A 25,000-nucleotide genomic window follows, 5' to 3' on the forward strand; every position below is an offset into this window, starting at 1 on the left:
GATCCCTGCCTGCTTGCCTTGACTCTCCTGTTGCTGATCCGGATTGCCTGACCTGTACCTGTGCTGCCTGCCTTGATCTATTGCCTGTCTGACTTCACCTCTGCCTCATTCTTCGGTTCTGCACTGACGCTCCTGGTAACGACTCAGCCTGCTGACAATGCCTTCTCAGGTACCTCCTGGTCCGCCGGGACCAGCTGCCTTGTGTTACTATCCTCCTCAAGTGGTAGCGACCTGTGGTTCCCCTTGGGAAAGTCTATCCCCACCTTTAGGGGTACTGTGAAGATCGAGGGGTTCACTTGGACAATGCCCTTAGAGGAGGTAGGACACATGGCACAGTGGGTTCACACCCACTGGTTCGTGACAACAAGGAGTGGACTGCAGCTGGAATCAGTGCTTCAAGAGCCACAACACACAGACGTATCCAGGACATGGGCTACAACTGTCATATTCCTTGTGTCAATCCACTCATGAACCATAGACAATGTCAGAACTGTCTTGCCTGGGCTAAGGAGAAAATGGACTGGACTATTGCTCAGTGGCTCAAAGTCCTGTTTTTAGATGAAAGTAAATTTTGCATTTCATTTGGAAATCAAGGTCCCAAAGTCTGGAGGAAGAGTGGAGAGGCACACAATCCAAGTTGCTTGAGGTCCAGTGTGAAGTTTCCACAATCAGTGATGGTTTGGGGAGCCATGTCATCTGCTGGTGTTGGTTCACTGTGTTATATCAAGTCCAAAGTCAGCACAGGCGTCTCCCAGGAAATTTTAGAGCACTTCATGCTTCCCTCTGCTAACAAGCTTTATGGAGATGCTGATTTCATTTTCCAGCAGTACTTAACACCTGCCCACACTGCCAAAAGTACCAGTACCTGGTGTAATAACCACAGTATCCTGACCTATACCCGTGCCTCTCAAGAGTCCCACTTTTTGACCAAAGACCCTCTGGCCCTCTTCGCTCCTTAAAAGTCCCTGTTTTTGACCTGGCAAATAAATGTGCATTAATAACTTTAATTAAATGCTCCATACTAATTTGTATGGTTTCTATCTAAACTTCATTATTTGGACCATAAAATATCTATAATCAGAGGATTTATATGCTAATATTTAAAGGGATACTGAAGCTCAAGAAAATAACTGTTCCAGGGGCAGCACATGCTGTAAAACAATAACTCATACTCACCTAATTTATCCCCGGCTGTTGAAGTTCTTATGGCGTCAGGTCTCACTTCCTGCAAGTTTTTTAAATGGCTTTAAATACTGCTCAATCACTGGCTGCAGCAATGACCCCCCTCATCCAGTGATTGGATCTTTCATAAAATGAGCTGCAAGTGTCCCTCTTCAACCTTGCAAAGTTGGGTGGTATGTAAACCCCATAGAGAATCTATAGGATATTGTCAAGAGGAAGATGAGAGATACCAGACCCAACGATGCAGACGAGCTGAAGGCCACTATCGAAGCAACCTGGGCTTCCATAACACCTCAGCAGTGCCACAGGCTGATGGCCTAAATGCTGGCCGCATTGATGCAGTAGTTCATGCAAAAGGAGCCCCAGCCAAGTTTTGAGTGCCTATACTGTACTTACTTTTCAGTAGGACAACATTTCTGTATTAAAAGTCATTCTTTTAATTGGTCTTATATAATATTCTAATTTCCTGAGATACTAACCAAATCCTGTACAAACGCCATTAAAGTATCGCTCCACAATGAAGACAAATGTAAAGAGTTGGCATCCCTTTGAATGGTCTACTCCATTAAAGTCTAGGGGGTTGTAACAGAAAGGACCAAGCAAGCAACATAGCCACTTCTTTATTGAATTTAATGGTTAAAAGGGTGAGCACAATGGATATATCAGAAATGAGATTATAATGTAATATTTTTCAAGGATCTGCTTTTGGGATTATCAGCTAGCAATGCATGCATCACAGTCTAAGCTTCATTCCTGCAGAACGGTCTTCTAGTCAAAAGATGCTCTAACTTCTCTCCCATTCAGGGGCTGGGTGGGCCGATAATTGTCAACCAAGTGTATTGGGATTTCACACTCCATAGTTGCAAGAAGACTCCTAAATTTCTTCATCTGCAAGAATATAATAATGAATGTATAATTATATTACATACAGTGGCTGAATAAAATGAACAACCCTCCATGCGGCCATCAGCGCTCTCTTTGGATTTATCGTCTTGAGTTACTAATATATCATTTTGGGTTAACTCATATCTACTCCTTATGTGATAGGCAATGAGGATGGGCAGGAGGTGAGAGGACAGGAGTGGTAGCAAAGGCCCGACAGTGGTAGTAGTCCTCACTGTGGCTGCTGTCCTCTCCAGCGCTTAATGGGCTGGTGCACAGCCTGGTTCTGTGGGGCTCTCCTGCCTGGTGTAAGGTAGGATGCCCTCGGTGTTGGTTGGTGTATTGCGGGGTGCACAGCAGGTGATCCCAGACCCGAGGCAGACCTCCCAAGTGTCCCTCTTTTTGACTCAAGTCCCTCTGTCCCTCTTTGCTCCTTAAATGTCCCTCTTTTTGATCTGAGGGATAGATTTACATTATTACATTCACAATATTGACCCAGAAAGTCTTTCTCTGGTTCCTCTCTGTATAGAAGAGGCGGTTTTATATATTGTTTCATTATTTAATGCAGTTAGGATTTTAGAAACGTCTATATTCTGATTATTTTTGCACTATTTCGCAAGAGAAGAAACTGAACCCGAGTTCGGGAAAAAGGTTTTTAACAGTAGAAATTAGATTCTGAAGTTATTACCCGAAGTCTCGCCAGACTTCATGAAGTAATACCTTCGGCTCATCTGAGCCAATACATTCTAATACTGTACGGATCGCTCCCTCAGTACAGTATTCAAATGAAGTTTTTTTTTACGTGAATCGACTTCACGTGTTTCATCCAAAGTCGATTCGCTCGTCCCTAGTGAAAGTGATGAGGCAGCTTTACCTGTTCTGGGCTGACTGGGATGGGTTCTCTTAGGAGCAGCCAGCTGACACCCTCCTGACATGGGGGGGTTGTACAGGAGCCTTGGTATGTCCAGTAATCCCGAGACGTAGGGAACAGGATTGAAGGGTCAAAATCTGTGAAATGAGCTTTTCTTCCCTAAATGTCACAAATAAAATGATTATGTTGTTAAGGTCATGGTGATCAGTGACGGCATTACAAGAATATTAAGATGACCATGGCAGCTGCATTTAACCTTTAAGGGGCCACACCATGACTGATGTAATGTAGCACATGACAACCTCGTTCAGCCCTGTACCTCACATGGATCCAGGGATCTCCCCATTCATTGCTCCAATTGTTCTGCTAGATTTATTTCAAGCTGTCAGCTTAGAGGGGCGTGTCCTTACTCAGAGGACGTGCCCTTTCTGCTGCAGCTGGTGGCAGTTGAAGGATGGAACCGAGCATGTGCTTCCATCTCAGTGAGCAGGACACTGGAGGTAACTAGTTTTTCATGCTTACTTTTATTAAAATAACATTTAAATGAGTTGTGTCACGAAGCATATTCCACATTTTTTAAACCAGCACCTGGATCTAAATACTTTTGTAGTATAGCTACTGAGTTATTCAATAAAATGCATCTGCATAGCGCCACCTGCTGTTTCTTATTTCCTTTCATTTTTTTGTCCGTCTCACTGAGGTGGTCGCACACGCTCAGTTTTAATCTTCAACTGCCACCAGCCATGTGTTCCGTTAGACGCTGTGGCAGTTACAGGGATAGAGCTTCAGCAGAAAGGACACGCCCAAAACTGTCAGGCTGAATACAATCTAGCAGAGCAATTGGAGCAGGGAATGTGGAGATCTCTGGCTCCATGTGAGGTACAGGACTGGTTTGTTAGACAGGTATTGTCATGCACTAATGCACTATATGATGTCTGATTTTGATTTTTTACATCAATTATGGCATAACCCCTTTAATGGTGGCACAACCCCTTTAACTGTTTTCTTATGAACTTTTATATCATTATAGCGAAATAGAAAACCAATGTATATGTTGCTCTGTTATCCCAGACCCGTAATATTCTGCATACCCTATAAATCTTCCCAGTGTGACATCATTGCACCTGTAGACTTGTCCCCGACTGGGGAAGAGATTCATTGCTTTGCTACTGACAAAAATAACTCAGTTTCCAAGCGTCCAGTGAAATTATTTTGATAAGGCGAATCTTTGGGCAAAACTGCCTGGAGATGGGATGATCACGTCACTGCATCCTTATCACCAGCAGAGGGAGTATTTGCTTCTTCTCAGGACTGGGGGCTTGTGAAGACACAAATTTGACACCTATTTTTCTGTGAGTTGAACGTTTAAGTTTCTTTATATTTATCATGTGTTTTTACTTGAGTTAATAAATCCGTTTTTTGCCATTCTTTTTAGATTGTTTTAAGATGTGTCATATTTTCTAGGTCTTATTTATGTCTGGTCTGCCTTTTGAAAGTCGCTGATTTAATGGTTTAAAACGTCACATTCCCCCCAGAAAAGTCACAAATATGTTTTAGGCTACTTTGACATTCGCGTTTGGTGCGGATCCGTCATGGATCTGCACAGATGGATTAGTTCAGATAATACAACCATCTGCATCCGTTCAGAACAGATCCGTTTGTATTATCTTTAGCCAAGACGGATCCGTCTTGAACACCATTGAAAGTCAATGAAGGACGGATCCGTTTTCTATTGTGCCAGATTGTGTCATAGAAAACGTATCCGTCCCCATGGACTTACGTTGTGTGTCAGAACAGGTCAGTTTGGCTCAAAACACTGCAAACTGATGCATTCTGAGCGGATCCTTTTCCATTCAGAATGCATTAGAGCAAAACTGATCTGTTTTGGACCGCTTGTGAGAGCCCTGAACGGATCTCACAAACGGAAACCAAAGCGCCAGTGTGAAAGTAGCCTTAAAAAGTTGCAAATTAAACTGAAAGTCCAGACTTTTAGCTTTCATTTGAGGGTATCCACATTAAAATTGGATGAAGGGTTTAAAGGGTTTCTACCACCAGAAATCCTGTTATGTAGCTGACTGATATAGCGATGCGCTAATGTCAGCACTACATAACAGTGTGTTTCTAACATTAGTCCCTGCAGCCGTTTTTGTTAAAAAAGCACTTTTATTATATGCTAATGAGCCTCTAGGTGCTATGTGGGGGTAAAATCAGCACCTAGAGGCTCCGTCCACTCACGCTTTATCCCGCCCAGGTCCAGTGTTCTGCCCGCCCAGCTCCTCTTGATTGATGCCACTGTTCCCTGCATCGTTGGCGAAATCCCGCGCCTGCGCCGTTCACTTCTGTCTTCGGCGCAGGCGCAGTGAGTGAAGGCCGCTCTCCTGATGCCGGCTTCCTCCCTGTGACGTAGTCGGCGCAGGCGCAGTGAGGAATCCGGCACCAGGATCGCATCATTCACTCACGCTTTTCAATGAAAAAAATTGCAAAAAAAAATCTTCCCCATATGTTTGGTATTGCCGCGTCTGTAACGACCCGGACTACATAAATATCATGTAAATTATCCCCTACAGTGAACGCCGTAAAAAAAAAAAAAAAGACAGAATTTCTAATTTATTCTTAGCTGTCACACAAAAATAATAACTAATAACAAGCAATAAAAAATGATACCAATAAAAAATACAAGTCGTCCCCCAAAAATCAAGCCCTCACAAAACTCCATCGAAATAAAAAAAATTATAATTATGGGTCTTGGGAAGTGGCAATGCAAAAAAAATGTTTTTATTTTTAAAAAAGGGGGGTTTTATTGCAAAAAAGTAGGAAAACATAAAAAAATATATATGTATTTGGTATCACTGTAATCGTACTGACAAGGAGAATAAAGATATTATGTTATTTATACCGAAAAATGAACGTCGTATTGCTGTTTTTCCCATCTCCCTCCCAGAAAGAGTTAAAAGTTAATCAGAAAGTTATGTGTACCCCAAAATGGCGACATTAAAAACTACAACTTGTCCTGCAAAAAACAAGCCCTCATAAAGCTATATAGATGGAGAAATAAAAAAGTTATAGCTCTTGGAACGCGGCGATGAAAAAAGAAAGAAAAATGCTTGGTCAGTAAGGCCCAAAAAAGGCTGGACACTAAGGGGTTAAAGCAAAGAAGTGCAATATTTTTTAATGGCCAAGTCAGTCACCTGATCTGAACCCAATAGAGCATTTCACTTGTTAAAGACTAAACTTCAGGCAGAAAGGTCCACAAACAAACAGCACCTAAAAACCGCTGCAGTAAAGGCCTGGCAGAGCATTAAAAAGGAGGAAAAGCAGCGTCTGGTGATGTCCATGAGTTCAAGACTTCAGGAAGTCATTGCCAACAAAGGATTTTCAACCAAGTATTAGAAATTAACATTTTGTTTACAATTATTTAATTTGTCCACTTACTTTTGTGCCCCTGAAATGAAGAGATTGAGTTTAAAAAATGCTTTAGTTCCTTACATTGTTATGCAATCATTTTGTTCAACCCACTGAATTAAAGCTGAAAGTCTGAACTTCAACTGCATCTCAATTGTGTTGTTCAAAATCCATTGTGGTAATGTACAGAACAAAAATTAGAAAAATGTTGTCTCTGTCCAAATATATATGGACCTAACTGTACATAAATCGCAAAAGTCCACTGATGAAACAGCTTGATTTTTGAAAAAGACGGGAAAATAAAACATGCGCAAATACGATGTAAAGTCTAAGACAAGGCGCAAACCTAACAATAAATGCGATTAAATAGAAAAGTCTAAACTATTATAAAATAAAATAAAAAATAGAAAAGTCTGCCCACAGATAAAAAAGGACTGAAACAGGAGCAAAACCTCTTGATAAATGTGCCCCACCAGCAGGGGTGCACCACCAATGAGGCCAGGTGAGGCAATCGCCTCAGGTAGCGGCAAGAGGGGGGCAGCTGAAGGGCCATGACCTGAAGGGAAGGGATTTGATTAATAAATTGGCATTGGGGGTAGTTGACGGTCTGTTCATTGCCAGGCAGAGGGAAGAGCAGATAGGACCTGAGAATGTCATTCATATTGATGGCTGAAGTTTCTAGGAGCAAGGATCAGTCTAGGTTCATGGAGCAGTGTCTTCATCGACAAGATTAAAGGCTCAGAATGTGGACATCATTCAGGACCCCACTGCTTGAGCCACAGTGTAGAGCGTCTGTCCATGCAGGGCCGGCGCCACCCATAGGCAGAGTCGGCCACCGCGTAGAGCGCACTCTGCCTGGGGGCGCCAGGCACTCTGATACAGAAGGTCATGGGTTCGAATCCCAGCATAAACTTTTCTGAAAGACAGGCTAAATAAGAACACGAGCACCAAATCTTCAACACAAGAGGCTGGTGGCAACACAGGCTGACATGGAGGTAAGTATAAAAGTTTTTTTTTTTTTTACCTGGCACAGGGTACACGACCATAGTTAAATGTTGCATGCAATAGGTGGCTGAAAAAGGGGCGGGTAAAGGGGTGTGGTCAATGGGCGGAGTCAAGGGGCGGCAAAATTAGCTTTTGCCTAGGGTGGCAAAAATCCTTGCAACAGCCCTGTGTCCATGTATTACGTGGTGGGCCATATTAATGGCCAGACACAGGTTTCCCCACAATGACAGCTACCAGGGGGTTAGACGAGCCAGACCTGCAAATATCAGCTGATTACCAGGGCAGTTTCTTTTTAACCCCTTGAAAATCAGGACAATTTTGGTCTTAAATACTAGAATTTTTATTTTTTTTATTTTTGTTGTGCAGCTTTCACAGCTGTTTAGTGTATCTTTATTAGACTTTATTTTATTTATTTTTTGGGATGAGTTATACTTTATTTCTGTTCAATTTTAGCATATAATTCGATTTAACTTTGAATATTATTTTAGTTTTGGGGACAGACTCTTCAAACAGCTGATAGCTCGGGGTCAGACTCTCACCAATCACATATTGCTGACCTATCCTGAGGATAGGTCATCAATACTGAACTTCTGGAAAACCCTTTAAAGGTTATAAGGATACAAAGCATATAATACATATTTTGTTTCTTGGGATGTATATAACTAATATATTTTATTTAATGTAGAAATGTCAGTTAGTGTGTTCTGTTTTTTCTTTATTAGATACTATGGTCAGCATTGACTGCAGTATCTAAGGGGTTAAATTGTTAAGGATTAGAGTTAACTCTGATCTTGGCTCTTACAGCAGGGTCACAGCCAGGTTCCCACTGTGATCATCCAGACAAAGCTCCTGTAACCTTGCAATCAACTTGACCTATAGGTATGACATTTTGCAAGAACTCCGCCCCCTTACGATGTACATGTCACTGATTACAATATCTTCATTCCTCAAATGTGATGGTTTGTATTTTGTACAGTAGTTTAAATCAAAGAATCAAAGTCCATTTCATCACACACCTTTGCCTTTATGCAGCCTAGTGCTTCCAAAATTGCATTCAGATGCTGCTTTGCTTTGCCAATCTGTTAAAACAAAAGTTATAATCAGAGGTTTAATTTAATTTAATTTAATAATGGGAAAATGACCCATTATTTAAATAAATTTTATGTAAAATATCATTAAGAATAAAAAATATAATTTTCCATATCATTATCTACATTAAAAAAATCTAAAATCTTGCAGTTTTCACATTCGCCACTGACTTTCATAATAGACTTGCACATTCTGTTCTAGAGTTCACTTTTCAGTAGCCATCTCAATATCTCCACAGGCAGAATTACAATGACAGTTAACAAAGGATGCAAAATGAACAATACTTAGGTGAGGGCAGTACGGTGACTCGGTAGTTAGCACTGCTGCTTTGTAACGCTGGGGTCCTAGGTTCAAATCTCAACCAAGAACAAAATCTGCATGGAGTGTGTAGCCCTGTGTTGCGTGGGTTTCCTCCGGGTACTCTGCTTTCCTCTGATACTCCAAAGACATACTGATAGGGAACTTAGATTGTGAGTCCCTCTGGGGACAGTGAGTAATAAGAAGGTTTTTGAGGGGCTGATGCCACGATCACCATTGACCATGACATCGGCCCAACGCCGACCCGAACACCCACATACTGTGGTGGGGCACAGGAGCACATAGTTCCCGGCCCCTCCACCTATCACCAGCATAGGCTTCAGGCCTAGTAGGCCTGAGGCCTATGTGGTAGTAAAAGCCCGGTGCAGGCATGCGTGATGACATCATCACGCGCAATGACGTCACTGCGCGCCTGTGCTCTGGTGCAGGGCTTTGATTTACACGCGTCTGCCTTACCATCACGGACACAGGTAAGTATAAGCCTTTAGTTTTTTGTTTTTTTTGTGTGTGTGCCAATTTTGGAGGGCAGAGGAGGTCATATTACTGCAGGTACAGTGGTGGCAAATGATTACATGGAAGAAAATTACTTAATTGGGGCAGTGTGGGGGCAAATTACTTCATGGGGGCAGTGTGGGGGCAAATTACTTCATGGGACAGTGTGGGGGCAAATTACTTCATGGGACAGTGTGGGGGCAAATTACTTCATGGGACAGTGTGGGGGCAAATTAATTTGTGGGGGCAGTGTGGGGGCAAACTACTTCATGGGGGGCAGTGTGGGGGAAATTACTATATGGGGCAGTGTGGTAGAAATTACTATATAGGGGCAGTATGGGTAAATTACTATGTGGGGGCAGTGTGGTGGAAATTACTATATGGGGCAGTGTGGGGGGAAATTACTGTATGAAGCAGTGTGGGGGAAATTATTATATGGGGCAGTGTGGGGGAAATTACTATGTGGTGTCGGTGTGGGGGACGTTGCTATTGGGGAGGCACTGTAGGGGCATTTCTATTACAGGACATATTAGGGGACATTATTTTTGGGGCTACTATTCAGGCATTATTACCTGGAGCACAATATAGAATGTTATTATTACTGGGAAACTCTAGGGGGCATTATAATTGCTGTAGACATTAGTTTATAAAACTGGTGTAAAATAGAACTGGCTTAGTTGCCCATAGGAACCAATCAGATATCACCTTTCATTTTTGACAGCTCCTTTGAAAAATAAAAGGTGGAATCTGGTTGGTTGCTATGGGCAACTAAGCCAGTTCTACTTTACACAAGTTTTATAAACTTGAGTTATTTGGTCAGTTTTGGCCCCGTGACTGTCCAAATAAGTGAAGTGTGCAGTGATTCTAAGAGCGACGCCTGTCATCTGCATGTCATACGGACTCACGGTATTATTTCACTACCACAGACTCCCTATGCTTGTTACTGCAAGGAACAGTGTTCTACACCACTATAAAGGCTCTCTGCAGCCCGGAAATAGCTGTTTTTTAACACGATTCGCCGCGAATAAATTCGGATCGAAGCAAATTTTTCCGAAAAATTTGGCGAACCGGCCGAATTAAATTTTTAAAAAATTCGCTCATCTCCAGCAGGTATGTCTGGAAAGATGACAGGTTCCCTTTAATAAGGCTAGTACACGGGACAGTATATATACTTACAATGGAGTCAGACCATGGGGACCAGAGGGGAGGGGAACCTGAACTCTTTCTTATGCTCCTGGCATAAATTCGGAGCATTTTCTGACACACACTAGGAGGAGCTCAGTGCAAAGAGATTTTTTTACAACTTCCATTAATTTCAATGGCAACTGTATAAATTTCTATGCACTGAGCTCCCCCTAGTGGAGTACAGTTTAATCATGCACTTTATAAAGGGAATCGGGATTTAGAGCTGGATGTTGGAGATTTATCAGTGTATTTATTTCAGTTGTTCTGTGTAAATAAATTGAGAAATAAGGTGTTTGGAATGAGGGAAATATTTATGAAGCATGTGTTCCACTTTTTCCAACATAGAGGCTGAGCAGCTAATATTTTCTTTATGAAAAAAACATACATTACTGTTGCCTCACATGTTTCATCACCTATAGCACACTGTAAGTATCCGTGAAGGTTGATCTTACTTTTAAAAACACAGCTATTATGGCCACTCCATCAGGATGCTTCTTGGCTTCTGTAATATTTTCATACTTTGAGTTCCAATGAACAAATTGTATCTGCAAAACAAAACGAGTGACTTTACCAATGAATGACAAGCTGGGCGTTTCTGCCTAAGATTTATTTTTTGGTATCTCCACTTGATAAAACTTATGTAAACTGCCCAGATAGCCCTCGTTAATGTTGAAGGGGAGATTTATCAGAGTTGTAAAAAGCAATGATTATTGGGTTTTGGGACAAGGGTGGCAGAATTTCTGACACTGCGCAGTTTGTGAACTGTTCATGTGCTGCTGTGGTGAAATTGCATTGTGAGAGGACAAGTGTCACCATTGTGAATAAGCAACATAGAAACTGCGGAGCGCCACATGTGGCTGATGTGAGAGCTGAACGTCGGCTACAAAGATGTGCAAGGGTGGACTGACACTGCAGTGAAGCAGCTTACCACCAAAATGAACCAGGGGCTACCAGATGTATGTCTAAAACAGCAGTTCAGTCAACCTTATTGCATATGGGGCTCAGAAGCAGACGGATGGTCAATGAACCTCTGCTAACAAAGTTGCATTGGCAGAACAGGCTTACATTTGTGCAGCAGTATCAGAATTGGACCTCTGCTGCAAAAGGTTGGCTTCTCCAACCTACTTCCATTAAAACCAGCCATAACATATAGGAGAGGTAGATCTTTAGGTGACCGTTTTGTTCATAGTCATTACACAGCGCCTAAACAAACAGGCACTTGGCTAGATAGAAAACCCCTGGGTATGTTCCGTTGTGGATCATGTATAGCTTGCCCATACATTTATCAAACCAAAAATTTTACGAGCTACACCACTAACAAAACCTATAACATCCGGGACTTTGCAAATTGCAAAACAACTGGGGTAGTCTATCTTTGTATCTGTGCATGTAAACTTCAGTATGTCGGTAAGACAAAACGTGAACTCAGACGACGAATTGGAGACCACCTTGGGGACATAAGGCACAAAAGGGACACCCCTATCTCTAGACACGTGCATGATCTCCATGATGGAAACCCAAAATGTCTGAAGTTCTGCGTTGTTGAGGTCATTCGTCCATCTCCGAGAGGAGGTGACCTCGACAAGAGAATTCTACAAAAAGAGTCTGAATGGACTTACCGTTTAAAAACTGTGAGCCCCTCCGGACTCAATGAAATTCTGTCATTTAGTTGCTTCATCTGAGTATTTTTGAATGGTGTTGCTTTTTAATATCTAGTCTTATATATCACTAATTCTGCCATGCATTCATCAAAATTTTCTTACTGTCATGGTCTAATTGATACTAAATATAAGATAATATATATATACATATTTTTTTCTCGATAACTTGATATACCTCATTGCATTGATCAAAATTATTGTTCATCATTCTTCGGACTATACAAATGAAGGCATCAGACCGCAATAGGTCTACTTTGCAATATCTACATTCTAATGGAACCTTTATCAGTTGTTAGGACTTTATTAGTCTATTGACAATTCAATGTTCTTCCCTGTTTCCATTTAGTATTCCCACACCTAAATAATCCAACCCCCTTCATAACTAATCTATATATGCTCCACTTGATAATATTCTATTTAAAATCTTCATTTACTATATATCTTTATATATAAAATAGTCTCTCATTCATCTTTATCTGCTTTTTTATATATTTTCTGTTATCCATCCTGGAACGCATATTTCTATGCGCTTCAACGTTCCGTATACGTCATTTCCGGTGTACATTACATACTTCCGGTCTTCATGCGGTTCATCCTCGGCCTGCGTTCCACCGCCGGCCAATAGTAGTAGTCGGCGCACGTGATATTACATACTTCCGGTTTTACCGGGCCGACGGTGGAACGCACGCCGCTCTTCACTCACACCATTTGGTATTTAACTTATTTAATGTTTGTCAAGTTAATTCATTTTAGCATATATATAGAGGTGCAGTTACAGAGAGATCTCTGGACTGCATTATTCAGTTGGATTTATCGCTAGAGAGCCATTGTGCTGAGGGCTATTGTGCCACATATATATAAAATAACATCTTCTTCTTTTTTCCCCTGATGAATCCGGTCACATTTGTATTGGAGGAAACGCGTTGGGAAATTCATTATTTCTTCATTTTTTTGGCTGTACAGACACTGGGAGCAACTTTTTATAGGGACAGGACAACAGGGAAAGCCACCGATAAGTGGGGTCGCTTCCTTGGAGGTGATTCTCCCGCATCTAGGCGGGAGATTTCTCCGCTTTTAGGCAGAATCTTAATAGTCTGGTAGGGACATATATCTCCCTAGTTCCTGTCTTTTTTCTTATCCTGCAAATAGAAAAATTGTCTTATTTCAACTCCTCTCTACTAAGATGCTTGTGGACCCTCCTACTACACCTCTTCTGTTGTGGTTCATCTCCATATAGAAAATAATCATCAAACCGTGAGTGGGACTCTCTGGTCCAAATTCGAGCATAAGAGATTGTGTATTTTGCTTTGTGTCTCATTGTACCTAAGTCCACATCATCTGACCTATGCAGCTATCCAAAAGACACATATTATTATTGTTTGTGGGACTTATTTTTAACTAATAATTACTAAAAGTTAAGTTTTAAGTAGGATAATTACTCAGTGATACCTAGTTTAGATTCCTACATTGTATACATATTTTTCTACTGTGAATTCTTCTCTGAAAAGTCACATTTTTCTGCTTCATGGAATGGATGTACGTTGGCATGTCAGGTGAGAAACATCAGAGAACAAATACAGTGCAACCATTGCTGGAAGAACACACGCTGGTGGTGGCAGTGTTATGGTCTGGGGAATGTTTTTGTGGCCACTCATCCATGTGGAAGGTACTCTCAACCGATCTGGGTATGAATCTATCCTTGCAGATCATGTACACCCAGACATGCTGATTGTCTCCCCTGGGGCTTATAGGGGCTTATAGGGTCTTCCAGCAAGACAATACGATATGTCACATGGCTAGAAATGTCTGACATTGGTTGTAACAGCATGACCAAAACTTCCATGTACTCCCTTGTCCCCCTATTTCCCAGATTAAGCATTTGTGGGACCACCTCGATCATCGTGTTAGCTCTATGGATCCTCCCACACACACCCTCCAGAACCTGTGGAATGCACTGCAGTCAGCATCGCTCCAGATACCTGTGACAACCTCCCAGGACCTCATTGAGTCACTGCCTGCCTATCTAGCTGCTGTTCATGCTGCACACAGCGGTTACTCTGGATATTAATAATAATATGACTTGATGTGTCTTTGAAAGTACAATTTACCTATCATTTTACCTGTAGTTTAGTCAGTTTTATTCACCTTTTTTATGTTGGGAATTGACATTGACGTTATTTATGGGAAGTAATGAACAATCAATGTATCTTGTAGGTAAAATGCCACGGGATATTCTTGAAATCATTTACAGAACGTTTTAAAAGGCTTATCCCATTAAAGGGGTTGTCCCATGAAAAATTTAGCATAGCCACTGAGCTATGCAATAAAATGTATTTGTATAGCGCCACTTGCTGTTGTTTTTTTCTTATTTCTTTGACCTGCTCACTGAGATGGTCACACATGTTAAATATCATCCTTCAACTGCTTCCTGAGCTGTGATAGGGGGAGTATGGACACACCTCCTGAACTGTGATAGGGGGAGTATGGACACACCTCCTGAACTGTGATAGGGGGAGTATGGACACACCTCCTGAACTGTGATAGGGGGGAGTATGGACACACCTCCTGAGCTGTGATAGGGGGGAGTATGGACACGTCCCCTGAGCGGCAGCAGAAAAGACACTCCCCTTGAGCTGTCAGTTTGATATAAATCTATCAGAGCAATTAACGGGATTCTGTCACCTCGTATAACACAAATTCAGATTTTAAACCAGTCATGCTCCACAGCTTACCTTGAATCGGCTGTGCTGTTTTTTATTGTAATCCGTCCAGCAGTTTTGCAGAAAAACGACTTTTATAAAACCCTGAAGGTGCCCAGAGGGGCGTTATGTTCCCCTTTGTGTGCCCAGTAACGCCCCTCTTACAGTGCCCAAAACGCCTTCTTCCAGAATCCCTAACCGCCCACAGCGTCTCATCCCTCTCCTCCCCCTCCCTGACGGCCGAGCGATGTCTCGCGCAGACGCAGTACCCACTGAGGGCTGCGCCAGTGCGATTTGCTGGAGACTGAGGGCAGGTGTCACGGCTGAGGATGGGGGAAATCCTCAGCCGTGTAAAGCCAGGTGATGTTATGGCCTACTCGGCCAGGAGAACAGGATAGGGAGCAGGTCACCTCCTAACAGCGTCCCTACCCTGACCCTAACTCCTAACTGCATGGGCCGACCTTAAAGGTAGGAGGACCCATGCGCAGGAACCTCGGATCCCTAACTCACCCTCCGTCCGGTCCCTGTGCTAGGAGTCAGGGTAAGACGACCTACTCCTCCTAGGCACGGAGGAGCAGGAGTCTCAACGGCCAAGCTGTTGGGAAAAAGGGGAAACATAAACAGACTAATGGAAATGGCAGGTGAACTCAGTAGCTCAACCAACCTGCCACAGCCTTGCTGACTGGATCCCTAACACAGAGAATCCAGAACCATTAGCTGCACAAACCAACATAGGAAAATCCCAACAGACCATCACCCAGACATGACACATACAGGTAAGCATAAACTTAATAAGACATAAAACCTGAACTTAAACCTATGACCACAGTGGTGGCTCTCACAGAGGAATGGAAAGCACAGGAGACTGCTTCAGCTAGCAAGACTGAAGCAGCCTACTGAGCCCTGCTAGAGAGAGGGTTTATATAGGCCAAAGTGGCCACACCCAAAGATAAGACACACCCAGTGACATCACACCCACACTGGGAAGGAAGTTAACCCTTCCAATGCCACAGAAGGGAAACACACATACATAAAGGAAAGTGCACACAATAACATACAACACAGTGCACACAACACACACACCTAACAAAAAGGTTGCTAGGTGTGACCGCATGCCAGGGCAGCAAGCTGCCTAGCAACGCTCAGGCTGCTCTGCTGCTAAACCCCAACACTGGTTGCCCGCGGCAACCACAAGTGAGGCCACAGACAAGCGGCCCTCACCCGTGGTTGAAGACCCATGCAAAACCGCCGGCAACTGCATGCGGTAAGAAGTCACGGTCATGGGCCTGGCCGTGACAGCAGGAGCTTCATCGTGGTCAATGGGCATGCGCCGAGCCCAGTGACGTCCGATGCTTGCGCGAGACTTCGCTCGGCCGTCAGGGAGGGGGAGGAGAGGGATGAGACGCTGTAGGCGGTTAGGGATTCTGGAGGAAGGCGTTTTGGGCACTGTAAGAGGGGCGTTACTGGGCACACAAAGGGGAACATAACGCCCCTCTGGGCACCTTCAGGGTTTTATAAAAGTCGTTTTTCTGCAAAACTGCTGGACGGATTACAATAAAAAACAGCACAGCCGATTCAAGGTAAGCTGTGGAGCATGACTGGTTTAAAATCTGAATTTGTGTTATACGAGGTGACAGAATCCCGTTAATGTGGCGATCTCTGGATCCATGTGAGGTACAGGGCTCGTTCTAGAAAGAGATTGTCATGTACTATATGATGTCTGATTTTCGTTTTTTACATTAGTCATGGGATAACCCCTTTAACGGTGAGTTCACATCACCATTTATTTTTCTGTTCTTTTGATCCGTCAAGAGAACAGAAAAATAAAGAAAAAAAGAGGATCCTGTTTAAAAAAAACATGCAGGACTTTTTTTCCTTTCTAAAATAACATCTCTGATGGAAATGGCTCAGACGGATTTCACATGTGAATAACCGATGCTCAGGATCTATTTTATTTTACAGGATCCGTTTTTTTATTTATTTTTCTTTTCTTCTGACGGATCAAAAAAAAACAAAAAACAAAAAACGGTGATTTTGCGGACCAATTGACTTGAATGGAGCCATGGACCGTGATTTGCGGGCAATAATAGGACATGTTCTATGTTAAAACGGAACGGAAAAACGGAAATACGGAAATGGAATGCATACGGAGTACATTCCGTTTTTTTTGCGGAACCATTGAAATGAATGGTTCCGTAAAACGGCCAGTAAACGGGAAAAGAAAAACGGCCGTGTGCAGGAGGCCTTAATCAGTATGCATGAGTTTGTGTCACTTCTGTCAGAGATCAGTTATCTTTGACAGGAGAAAAAGTCCTGCTTGCAGTACAAAAATAATTGATCTCTGACAGAAGTGACACAAACTGATCATAACTGATGCTCAAAATTATGGATCCGTTTTTCATTTTTTTTCTGTTCTTCTGACGGATCAGAACGGAAAGCTAATCAGTGATGTGAATGTGACCTTAGACAAATTATCTCCTTTGCACAGCTAGCAAATAAGTGTCTGATTGGCGAGCATCTGACCGCTCAGGCTTCTGCCGATCATGACAACGGGCCCTGTTCTCCCCATTTGAAAAGAGTGGCAGGCGTCCATGCATGTGTGTCATTCCATTCAACTCTATGGGATTGCCAAAGATAGCCAAGTACAGATGCTAGAGCTGAATGGAGCAGCAGTACTCTCATGCTGGGGTGGGGAAATCAGCAGTTGGACACCTGGCAATCAGACACTTATCTCCTATCCTAGTAAGTTCTCTTCATGAGACAACCCCTATATATATAATATACACCAAACTACAAGTAAACAGCCAACAGATATTCTTTTCAGTACCTCTCCTGCATATCTCAGTCCATCTATAACGTGTTCAGATCCTTGGTCATCAGAAGAACCCCAATGAAACTGCAATTGCAGCAGTCTGTAGGTTCCATTAAGAGGTCCATCTTTTAACACTAAGGAAGACAAGATGAAAGTCTCTTTAACAATTTCCCCACAATCACTCAGGTAACAGTCACAAAGGAGACTTTTATGTTGTTCAATATCATGGCAGCTTTTTATTTCCATTGAGTACTTACTCCATGAATCTGGTTTAAGAAGATAATTTGTATGATATGAGTTATGTTCATCTCTTGTTTTCTAGAGATTTGATTAAATGTTGTAGGTCTATATACACTACAGTGACTTGTGAAAGTATTCACCCACTTGGTGTTTTTACTGTTTTGTTGCATTATATACTGGAATTAAAATTAATTTTAATTTTGATTTTATGGAATTGACGTGATAAAATAGTCCAAATTGTTACAGTGGAATGAAAAAATATCTTGTGTAAGGGCTCATGCACACGAACATATTTTTTTTCCGTGTCTGTTTTTTTCGGCGGCCCGTATGCGGAACCATTCACTTAAATAAGTTCTCAAACAAACGGAAATGACTCTGTGTGCATTGTTACAATGGATCCGCAGAAAAACGGATGTCACACAGATGTCATCCATATTTTTTGCGGATCTGTGTTTTACAGACCATGAAATACATATTGTCGCGTGCATGAGCCCTAATAAAAATAAAAAGTGAATTAACTGAAACATTGTGAGGGCATATGTATTCACCCTCTTTACTATGAAGCCCCTAAATAAGGTCTGGTCCAACCAAATACCTTCCAAGCTCACATTATTATTTAAATTAAACCCCCCCCTGTGTGCAAGTAAACAGTCACATGAACTGTCACATGATGTGAGTATAAATAAACCGGTTCTAAAAGGCCCCTGAGCCTGCAACATTACTAGGCATGCATCATGAATACCAAGCAGGTCAAAGTTGTGAGGAAATATAAATCAGGACTGGGTTATACAAATATCCCAAAATTTTTACATCGCATGAAGCTTTATTAAATCCATTATAACAAAATGTAAAGAATATGGCACAACTGCAAACTTGAGAAGAGAAGGTCACCTCACAAAGAGAATAGAAGAAAAGGCCACCCAACAAAACTCACAAACCAGGCAAGGAGGGTAATAATCAGAGCTTCAACAAAGACATTAGTGTCTTTGTTGAAGCTCTGATTATTGCCCTCCTTACGATAACACTGAAGAAGCTCCAAAGATCCACAGCAGAGATGGAAATATCTCATCCTTAGGACCACTATAACCCATACACTTCACAAAGTTGGGCCAGATGTGGTGAGAAAAAAAGAACACACATTTCACCAACATGAGTTTACCAGCCTTTGGCAGACTCATGAAACACATGGATGAAGGTTCTCTGGTCAGATGAAACTAAAACTGAACTTTTTGGGCATCATGGGAAACATTATGTGTAGCACATACCCAACACTTTCCTTTCATTTCCTTCCCCACAAAAACACCATTTACAAAGTGATGGCAGCATTATGCTGTAGGGATGCTGGACAACTGGTCAAGATTGAAGGAAAGATGGATGGCAGAAAATACAGGGCCATTTTGTGAGAATAATCTGTTTCAGTCTGCCAGAGATTGGATACTGGGACGGAAGTTCATCTTCTTTCAGGACATTGACCCTAAACATATTGCAAAAGCTACACCGGAGGAATTTAAGTTGAAAAATTTAGGCCCCTTGCAGACGAGAGTGTCCGGATTAGGTCCGGATGCGTTGCGTCTGCGATTAGGGAAAATCGTGCGAGTAGGTACGCAATTGCAGTCAGTTTTGACTGCGATTGCGTTCCGATGTTCAGTTTTTATCGCTCGGGTGCAATGCGTTTTGCACATGCGTGATAAAAAACTGACTCTGGTACTCAGAGCCGAACCCGGACTTCTTCACTAAAGTTCGGGTTTGGGATCAGTGTTCTGTATATTTTATTATTTTCCATTATAACATGGTTATAATGGAAAATAATAGCATTTTCTAATTCAGAATGCTAAGTAAAAGGTCCATTGTGGGGTTAAAAACAAAAAAATATTTAAACTCACCTCATCCACTTGATCGCGCAGCCATTCTCGTCATCTTTCTTTTTCTTCTTGCAGGACCATGTGGTAAGCGCTGTGACGTCAGCACAGGTCCTGCTGAATGAAGATAGAAATCTTCTATCTTCATTCAGCAGGACCTGCGCTGACGTCACCGTGCTCACCACGTGGCGAGCGCGATTACGTCACCGAAGGTCCTTTTCCAGCCAGTTCCTGCAAGAAGAAGAAGAAGAAAGAAGACCAGCCCGGCTGCGCGATCAAGTGGATGAGGTGAGTTACATTTTATTTTTATTTTTAACCCCACAATGGACCTTTTACTTAGCATTCTGAATAAAAAAAATGCTATTATTTTCTATTATATCCATGTTATAATGGAAAATAATAAAGTAAATGGGGCCCCGGGTAACTCATCCCTCGTCTCCTTAGCAACCATGCGTGAAAATCGCATTGCATCCGCACTTGCTTGCGGATGCTTGTGATTTTCACGCATCCCCATTCATTTCTATGGTGCCTGCGTTGCTTGAAAAATGCAGAATATAGAACATGCTGCGATTTACACGTAACGCACAAGTGATGCATGAAAATCACCGCTCATCTGAACAGCCCCATTGAAGTGAATGGGTCTGGATTCAGTGCGGGTACAATGCATTCACCTCTCGCCAGTGTGAAAGGGGCCTTAAATGTCTTGGAATTGTGAAAGTCCACACCTCAATCCAACTGAGAATCTGTCGTGTGACTTGAAGACTGCTGTACTCCAACACAATTCATCTAACTTGAAACAGTTTTGCCTGGAAGAATGGGCAAAAATCTCAGTGTCTAGATGGGCTAAGCCAATAGAGACCATTAGACATGCATGTGTAATTGCATCAAAAGGTGGCATTACAAAATATTGATGTTCAGGGGGTGAATACTTATGCACATTAAAAGTCTTATTGTTTGTGTCACAGTAAAAAAAAAAAAATTTGCACCTTCAAAGTGGTGGGCATGTTTTGTAAAACAAATGGTACAAACCCCCAAAAATCCATGTTAATTCCAGGTTGTAACAAAACAGGAAAAACATCAAGGACAGTGAATATTTTCACAAGACACTGTATACGGCAGATGTTAAGAGTGTATGGAACGAGCCCAGGAGCTGAGTCAGCTCCATACCTAGGTTATATGGCTGACATCCACCTGCTATGGGTGGGATCACAGATAACTCCAGTCCTGGTCATTTAACCCCATAGATGGTGACCTTGGATTCAAAGAGGTTAGACAAAGGAAGAGGGCTCCCTTTGTCACCGAGCCTGATTATGAGGTGCTGAGCAGTCATTATGGCAGGGCGTAATAGGATAACCAGAGGCAGGGCTTAATAGGATAACCAGAGGCAGGGTGTAATAGGATAACCAGAGGCAGGGTGTAATAGGATAACCAGAGGCAGGGTGTAATAGGATAGCACTTTAACACAGAAGTATTCCAGTGCATTATAAAAGAGATTATGTGAGCACATTTTCATGTCCCTTAGTGACAATAAACAAAAAGGTTTTATAAAATATTTCACAATTAAAAAAAACATCAAATGTTCAAAGTTCAACAACTTGTAAACAGGAATTAGGCTTAAAGTGTCCATTTTTTTTATTTATTTTTTTGCACAGGGGCATGTTTTAGAGCCAGGACTACAACCTCACATACCCCTCCTTCCCATTTATCATAAAAAAATAAACAGTAAAAAATATAATTGGTATTGCAACAGCCATAAAAGTCTAAGCTATTAAAATATCATGTTATTTATCCTACCACACCATAAAAATAAAATACGCAATGATTTTCTGTTCTTTGCTCACCTCCCCAAAAGGGTACCATTAAAAAAAAAAAATACAATTCACCCTGTAAAAGACAAGCTCCAATGACAGAATATGATTCTCAGAATATGGCGACTTAAATAAGTGTATTATTTTTTAATTTAAATTTATTAATTTTAAAATTATAGAATTTTTTTAGTAGTAAAAGATAACAATAAATTATATAATGTAATTTCTTCCACACAGTGAATAGAGTCAAAAGTTAGCCCCCCCCAAAAAAATAAAAATATATATATAATGATAGAATTGCGTTTAATTTCCATTCAGAAACATTTTTACAGTTCTTCAGTACGTTATATAGAACATTAAATGGTGGCAATAAAAAATACAACTCGTCCCACAGAAAAAAAAAAAAACATCATATGGCTGTGCCAGTGGACAAAGTAAGTTATGGATGAAAAACAAAAATGAAAAACCTAAAAATTGCGATGGTAAGGGGTTAATAATTTACTATCTACTTTCTATGGCGTGACACTCCATATGGCAATAATGGCAATAAGGGCTGCATATGCATCTATTTGCACAAAGTGGGTGTAAATCCATATACTACTAACTAAGGCTACTTTCACACTAGCGTTTCTATTTTCCGGTATTGAGATCCGTCATAGGGACAATGCATAACTGAACAGAACGGAATGCTCCAAATGCATTCCGTTCAGTTTGGTTGCATTCTCATACCGTCATGGGATGCGGAGCAAGACCCACAATGCAAATCAATGAAGACGGATCAGTTTGACTCTGACACTATCTGACACAATAGAAAACGGATCCGTCTCCTATTGACTTTCGATGGAGTTCATGATGGTTCCGTCTTGGCTATGTTAAAGATAATACAACTGGATCCCTTAATAACGGATCCAGATGGTTGTATTATCAGTAACAGAAGCGTTTTTGCTGAGCCCTGCCGGATCCAGCAAAAACGCTAGTGCAGTGTCGGACTGGGCTGCCTAGGGCCCACCAGTAAAATTTATTTTGGCGGCCCACAGTATGGATACATTCATATATAATAAATAATCTAACAAGATTTTTATGTGAACATCGGCTGATGGAGGAGCTGTACACTGAATATGTGTATGTAGTGCAGCAAGTCTAATCTTATGTGTCAAGTGTGCAGGGGGGGCTAGGGGCCCACCTTGCTCAGGGTCCCACCGGGGGATTCCCCTTTACCCCTGTGGGCCAGTCTGAGCCTGCGCTAGTGTGAAAGTAGCCTATAGCAGCTTAAATCAAGCATTTTTCTGACTTCTTACAGTTTCACCAGCCACGTCACTAAGGATCCGTTCACCCATAATGGGGTTGGCTAGGGGTTATCTCCAGATCTACATAGCATCTACTGACCCCAATGTTCCCTTCGTAGTTTCCGTCTGCATCCTTCTCTATCTTATGCACTCTTTCTCTTTGTGTTTTTATTGCACAAGATATTAAAAATGTTTACATTTTCAGAATCATGAATTTTCACATAATATGCATTTATCATCGCATCCCATGTTGGTGGTATTCACTCAATCTTCGGCAAAGTCTGCGATTTCCTTACATTTCAGACCAAATTAGTTTCAAATGAAACCTTTTGCCTCCATTTTTCAATTGCTTACAAAAGGTCGTCCAAACTCTCTATACGTACGGTGCTTGACACCAGTTCATATGTATGAAAGTATGGAAGCATCATTTTATAGAATGTAATAAAAGATCACCTGATGAACCATCGAACATCGCTCTGATTGTAGTACCATCATTGAGAATAGTCAAGGAAGAGGATGGGCGGTAGGAAGCAGTCCATGGCTTCAGGCTCGCATCGTGCCTAATATACCGGGTGTGCAGTTCAATAGGCGATTGGTGTTGTCCTTTGGCCGATGGGAAATAATCTGCCCATGTGTCTGGACCTATGGGATTTAAAATAAAACAAATACTATTTATTTTTGTGATTAAAACCATAAAATAAAGTGGAACACAACAAATAAATATCTACAAATATTTAAATGATATATAGTACTCACCATTGGCAGTGCCGTATCCCCACTCGGGTATCCGTGACATCACTGTGTTGTGTGTTCTTTTTCCAAGCACTGATTGCCTATTTGCACTTTCTCCGCCGTCATTTATAGATTGCTATAACCCTCTGTGCTGGGACTGGGTTGATTCTTCCCCTCCCCAATGTGTTGGGTGGACTTCTGGGAATGGCAATGTTATGTTCACTAACAAGCCCTCCTGCCCTACAGAATGCCATTCAAGATATTATGATCCCACGTCATATTTAGAAAGAGCAGAAGATGAAAAGCTAATCTGATCACAAGGATGCATCACAATGCCAACTGCATTCAGGCACGGCCAATGAAATTCTGACAGTAACCGAATCAGCTGAGATGATGTGAGAAAATCTGTCACCCAAGCAGATGATCTCGTCGGTGCTTAGCACGTACATGATTAGAACATTTATAAGTTCATCTTGATATTATACAAGGGTGTCATTGAGATAAACGTGCTAAACGTGAGACAAGCCGTCTCAGTGTAACATCAATCATTATTAACTTTTAACAACGCAAACTGGTGAAATCTTGGGATGTGGGCAATGCAATTTGTATAAATAAAATGTAGAAACATACAGTACTGTGCAAAAGTGTGAGTAAAGTAAGAATGCTTTCAAAATTAGAAGTGTTAATAGTTTATTTTTATCAGTTAAACAAAATGCAAAGTGAATGAACAAAAGAAACCTAAATCAAATCAATGTATGGTGTTTGCCTTCAAAACGGCATCATTTCTTCTAGGTATGCTAATGGCTGTATTACACAGCCTGATGTGGCAGACGATTGTCGGGAGGGAAGCGTTCCCTCCGGGCAATCGCCTGCTCGCCAGCGGAGGAGACTACTGCTATTACATGCAGCAATCTCCTCTGCAGCATGGGGAAGAGTGATCGCTATGCCATCGCTCGTCCCCATGCTGTATATACAATTATTTTTTAACATGTCAAAAGATTTGGATTGCCCGAACAATGACCGTTTCATCGTTCATCGGGCAATCGGCGAAAGTATTACACTACTAGGTGATTGCTAACAATTGTTCATACGAATGTTCTTTAGCGATCATTTGCCAAAAAATTGGCAGGTGTAATACAGGCTTTACAAACATTTTTTTTAAAGGAATTCGACAGGGAGGTTGTTCCAAACATCTTGGAGACCTGACCACAGATCTCCAAGTTCTATTTCTGTGAATTTAGGCTTGTTCAGATCCTTCTGTCTCTTCATGTAATATCAAAGAGACTCGAAAATGTTGAGATCAGAGCTCTGTGGAGGCCATATCATCACTTCCAGGACTACTTGTTCTTTATGCTGAAGATAGTTCTGAATGGCATTAGCCTTAAGTTTGGGGTCGTTTTCCTGCTGCAGAATAAATGTAACTATTAATTCTAATTTTGAAAGTATTCTTACTCTGCAGTATTTTCCCACACCTGCC

The 25,000-nt window shown here is 41.7% G+C and overlaps 1 protein-coding gene across 1 annotated transcript; it reads right to left on the reverse strand.

The window, feature by feature from the left end:
- Positions 1-1,786: 1,786 nt before the first annotated feature.
- LOC121001384 (carbonic anhydrase 3-like) lies at positions 1,787-23,620 on the reverse strand. The gene is made up of 7 exons (XM_040432425.1): positions 23,548-23,620; positions 23,245-23,433; positions 17,614-17,732; positions 10,879-10,971; positions 8,359-8,421; positions 2,939-3,094; positions 1,787-2,070 (listed from the first exon to the last, which is right to left on the reverse strand). Exons 1-7 carry the CDS (start codon positions 23,585-23,587, stop codon positions 1,951-1,953), a joined length of 780 nt encoding a protein of 259 aa, XP_040288359.1. The 5' UTR covers positions 23,588-23,620; the 3' UTR covers positions 1,787-1,950.
- Between the last annotated feature and the right edge of the window lie 1,380 nt (positions 23,621-25,000).

The sequence above is a fragment of the Bufo bufo genome, chromosome 5 (genome assembly GCF_905171765.1).
Source record: "Bufo bufo chromosome 5, aBufBuf1.1, whole genome shotgun sequence".
NCBI lineage: Eukaryota > Metazoa > Chordata > Amphibia > Anura > Bufonidae > Bufo > Bufo bufo.

Excerpts from the sequence above, each read along its gene's own strand:
- LOC121001384 (XM_040432425.1), bottom strand. The coding sequence starts at position 23,587 with ATGTCACGGATACCCGAGTGGGGATACGGCACTGCCAATG. Across the intron at positions 23,434-23,547 it reads GGGATACGGCACTGCCAATG|GTCCAGACACATGGGCAGAT; the intron begins GTGAGTACTATA and ends TAAATCCCATAG. Across the intron at positions 17,733-23,244 it reads GATGTTCGATGGTTCATCAG|TGTTAAAAGATGGACCTCTT; the intron begins GTGATCTTTTAT and ends TGTCTTCCTTAG.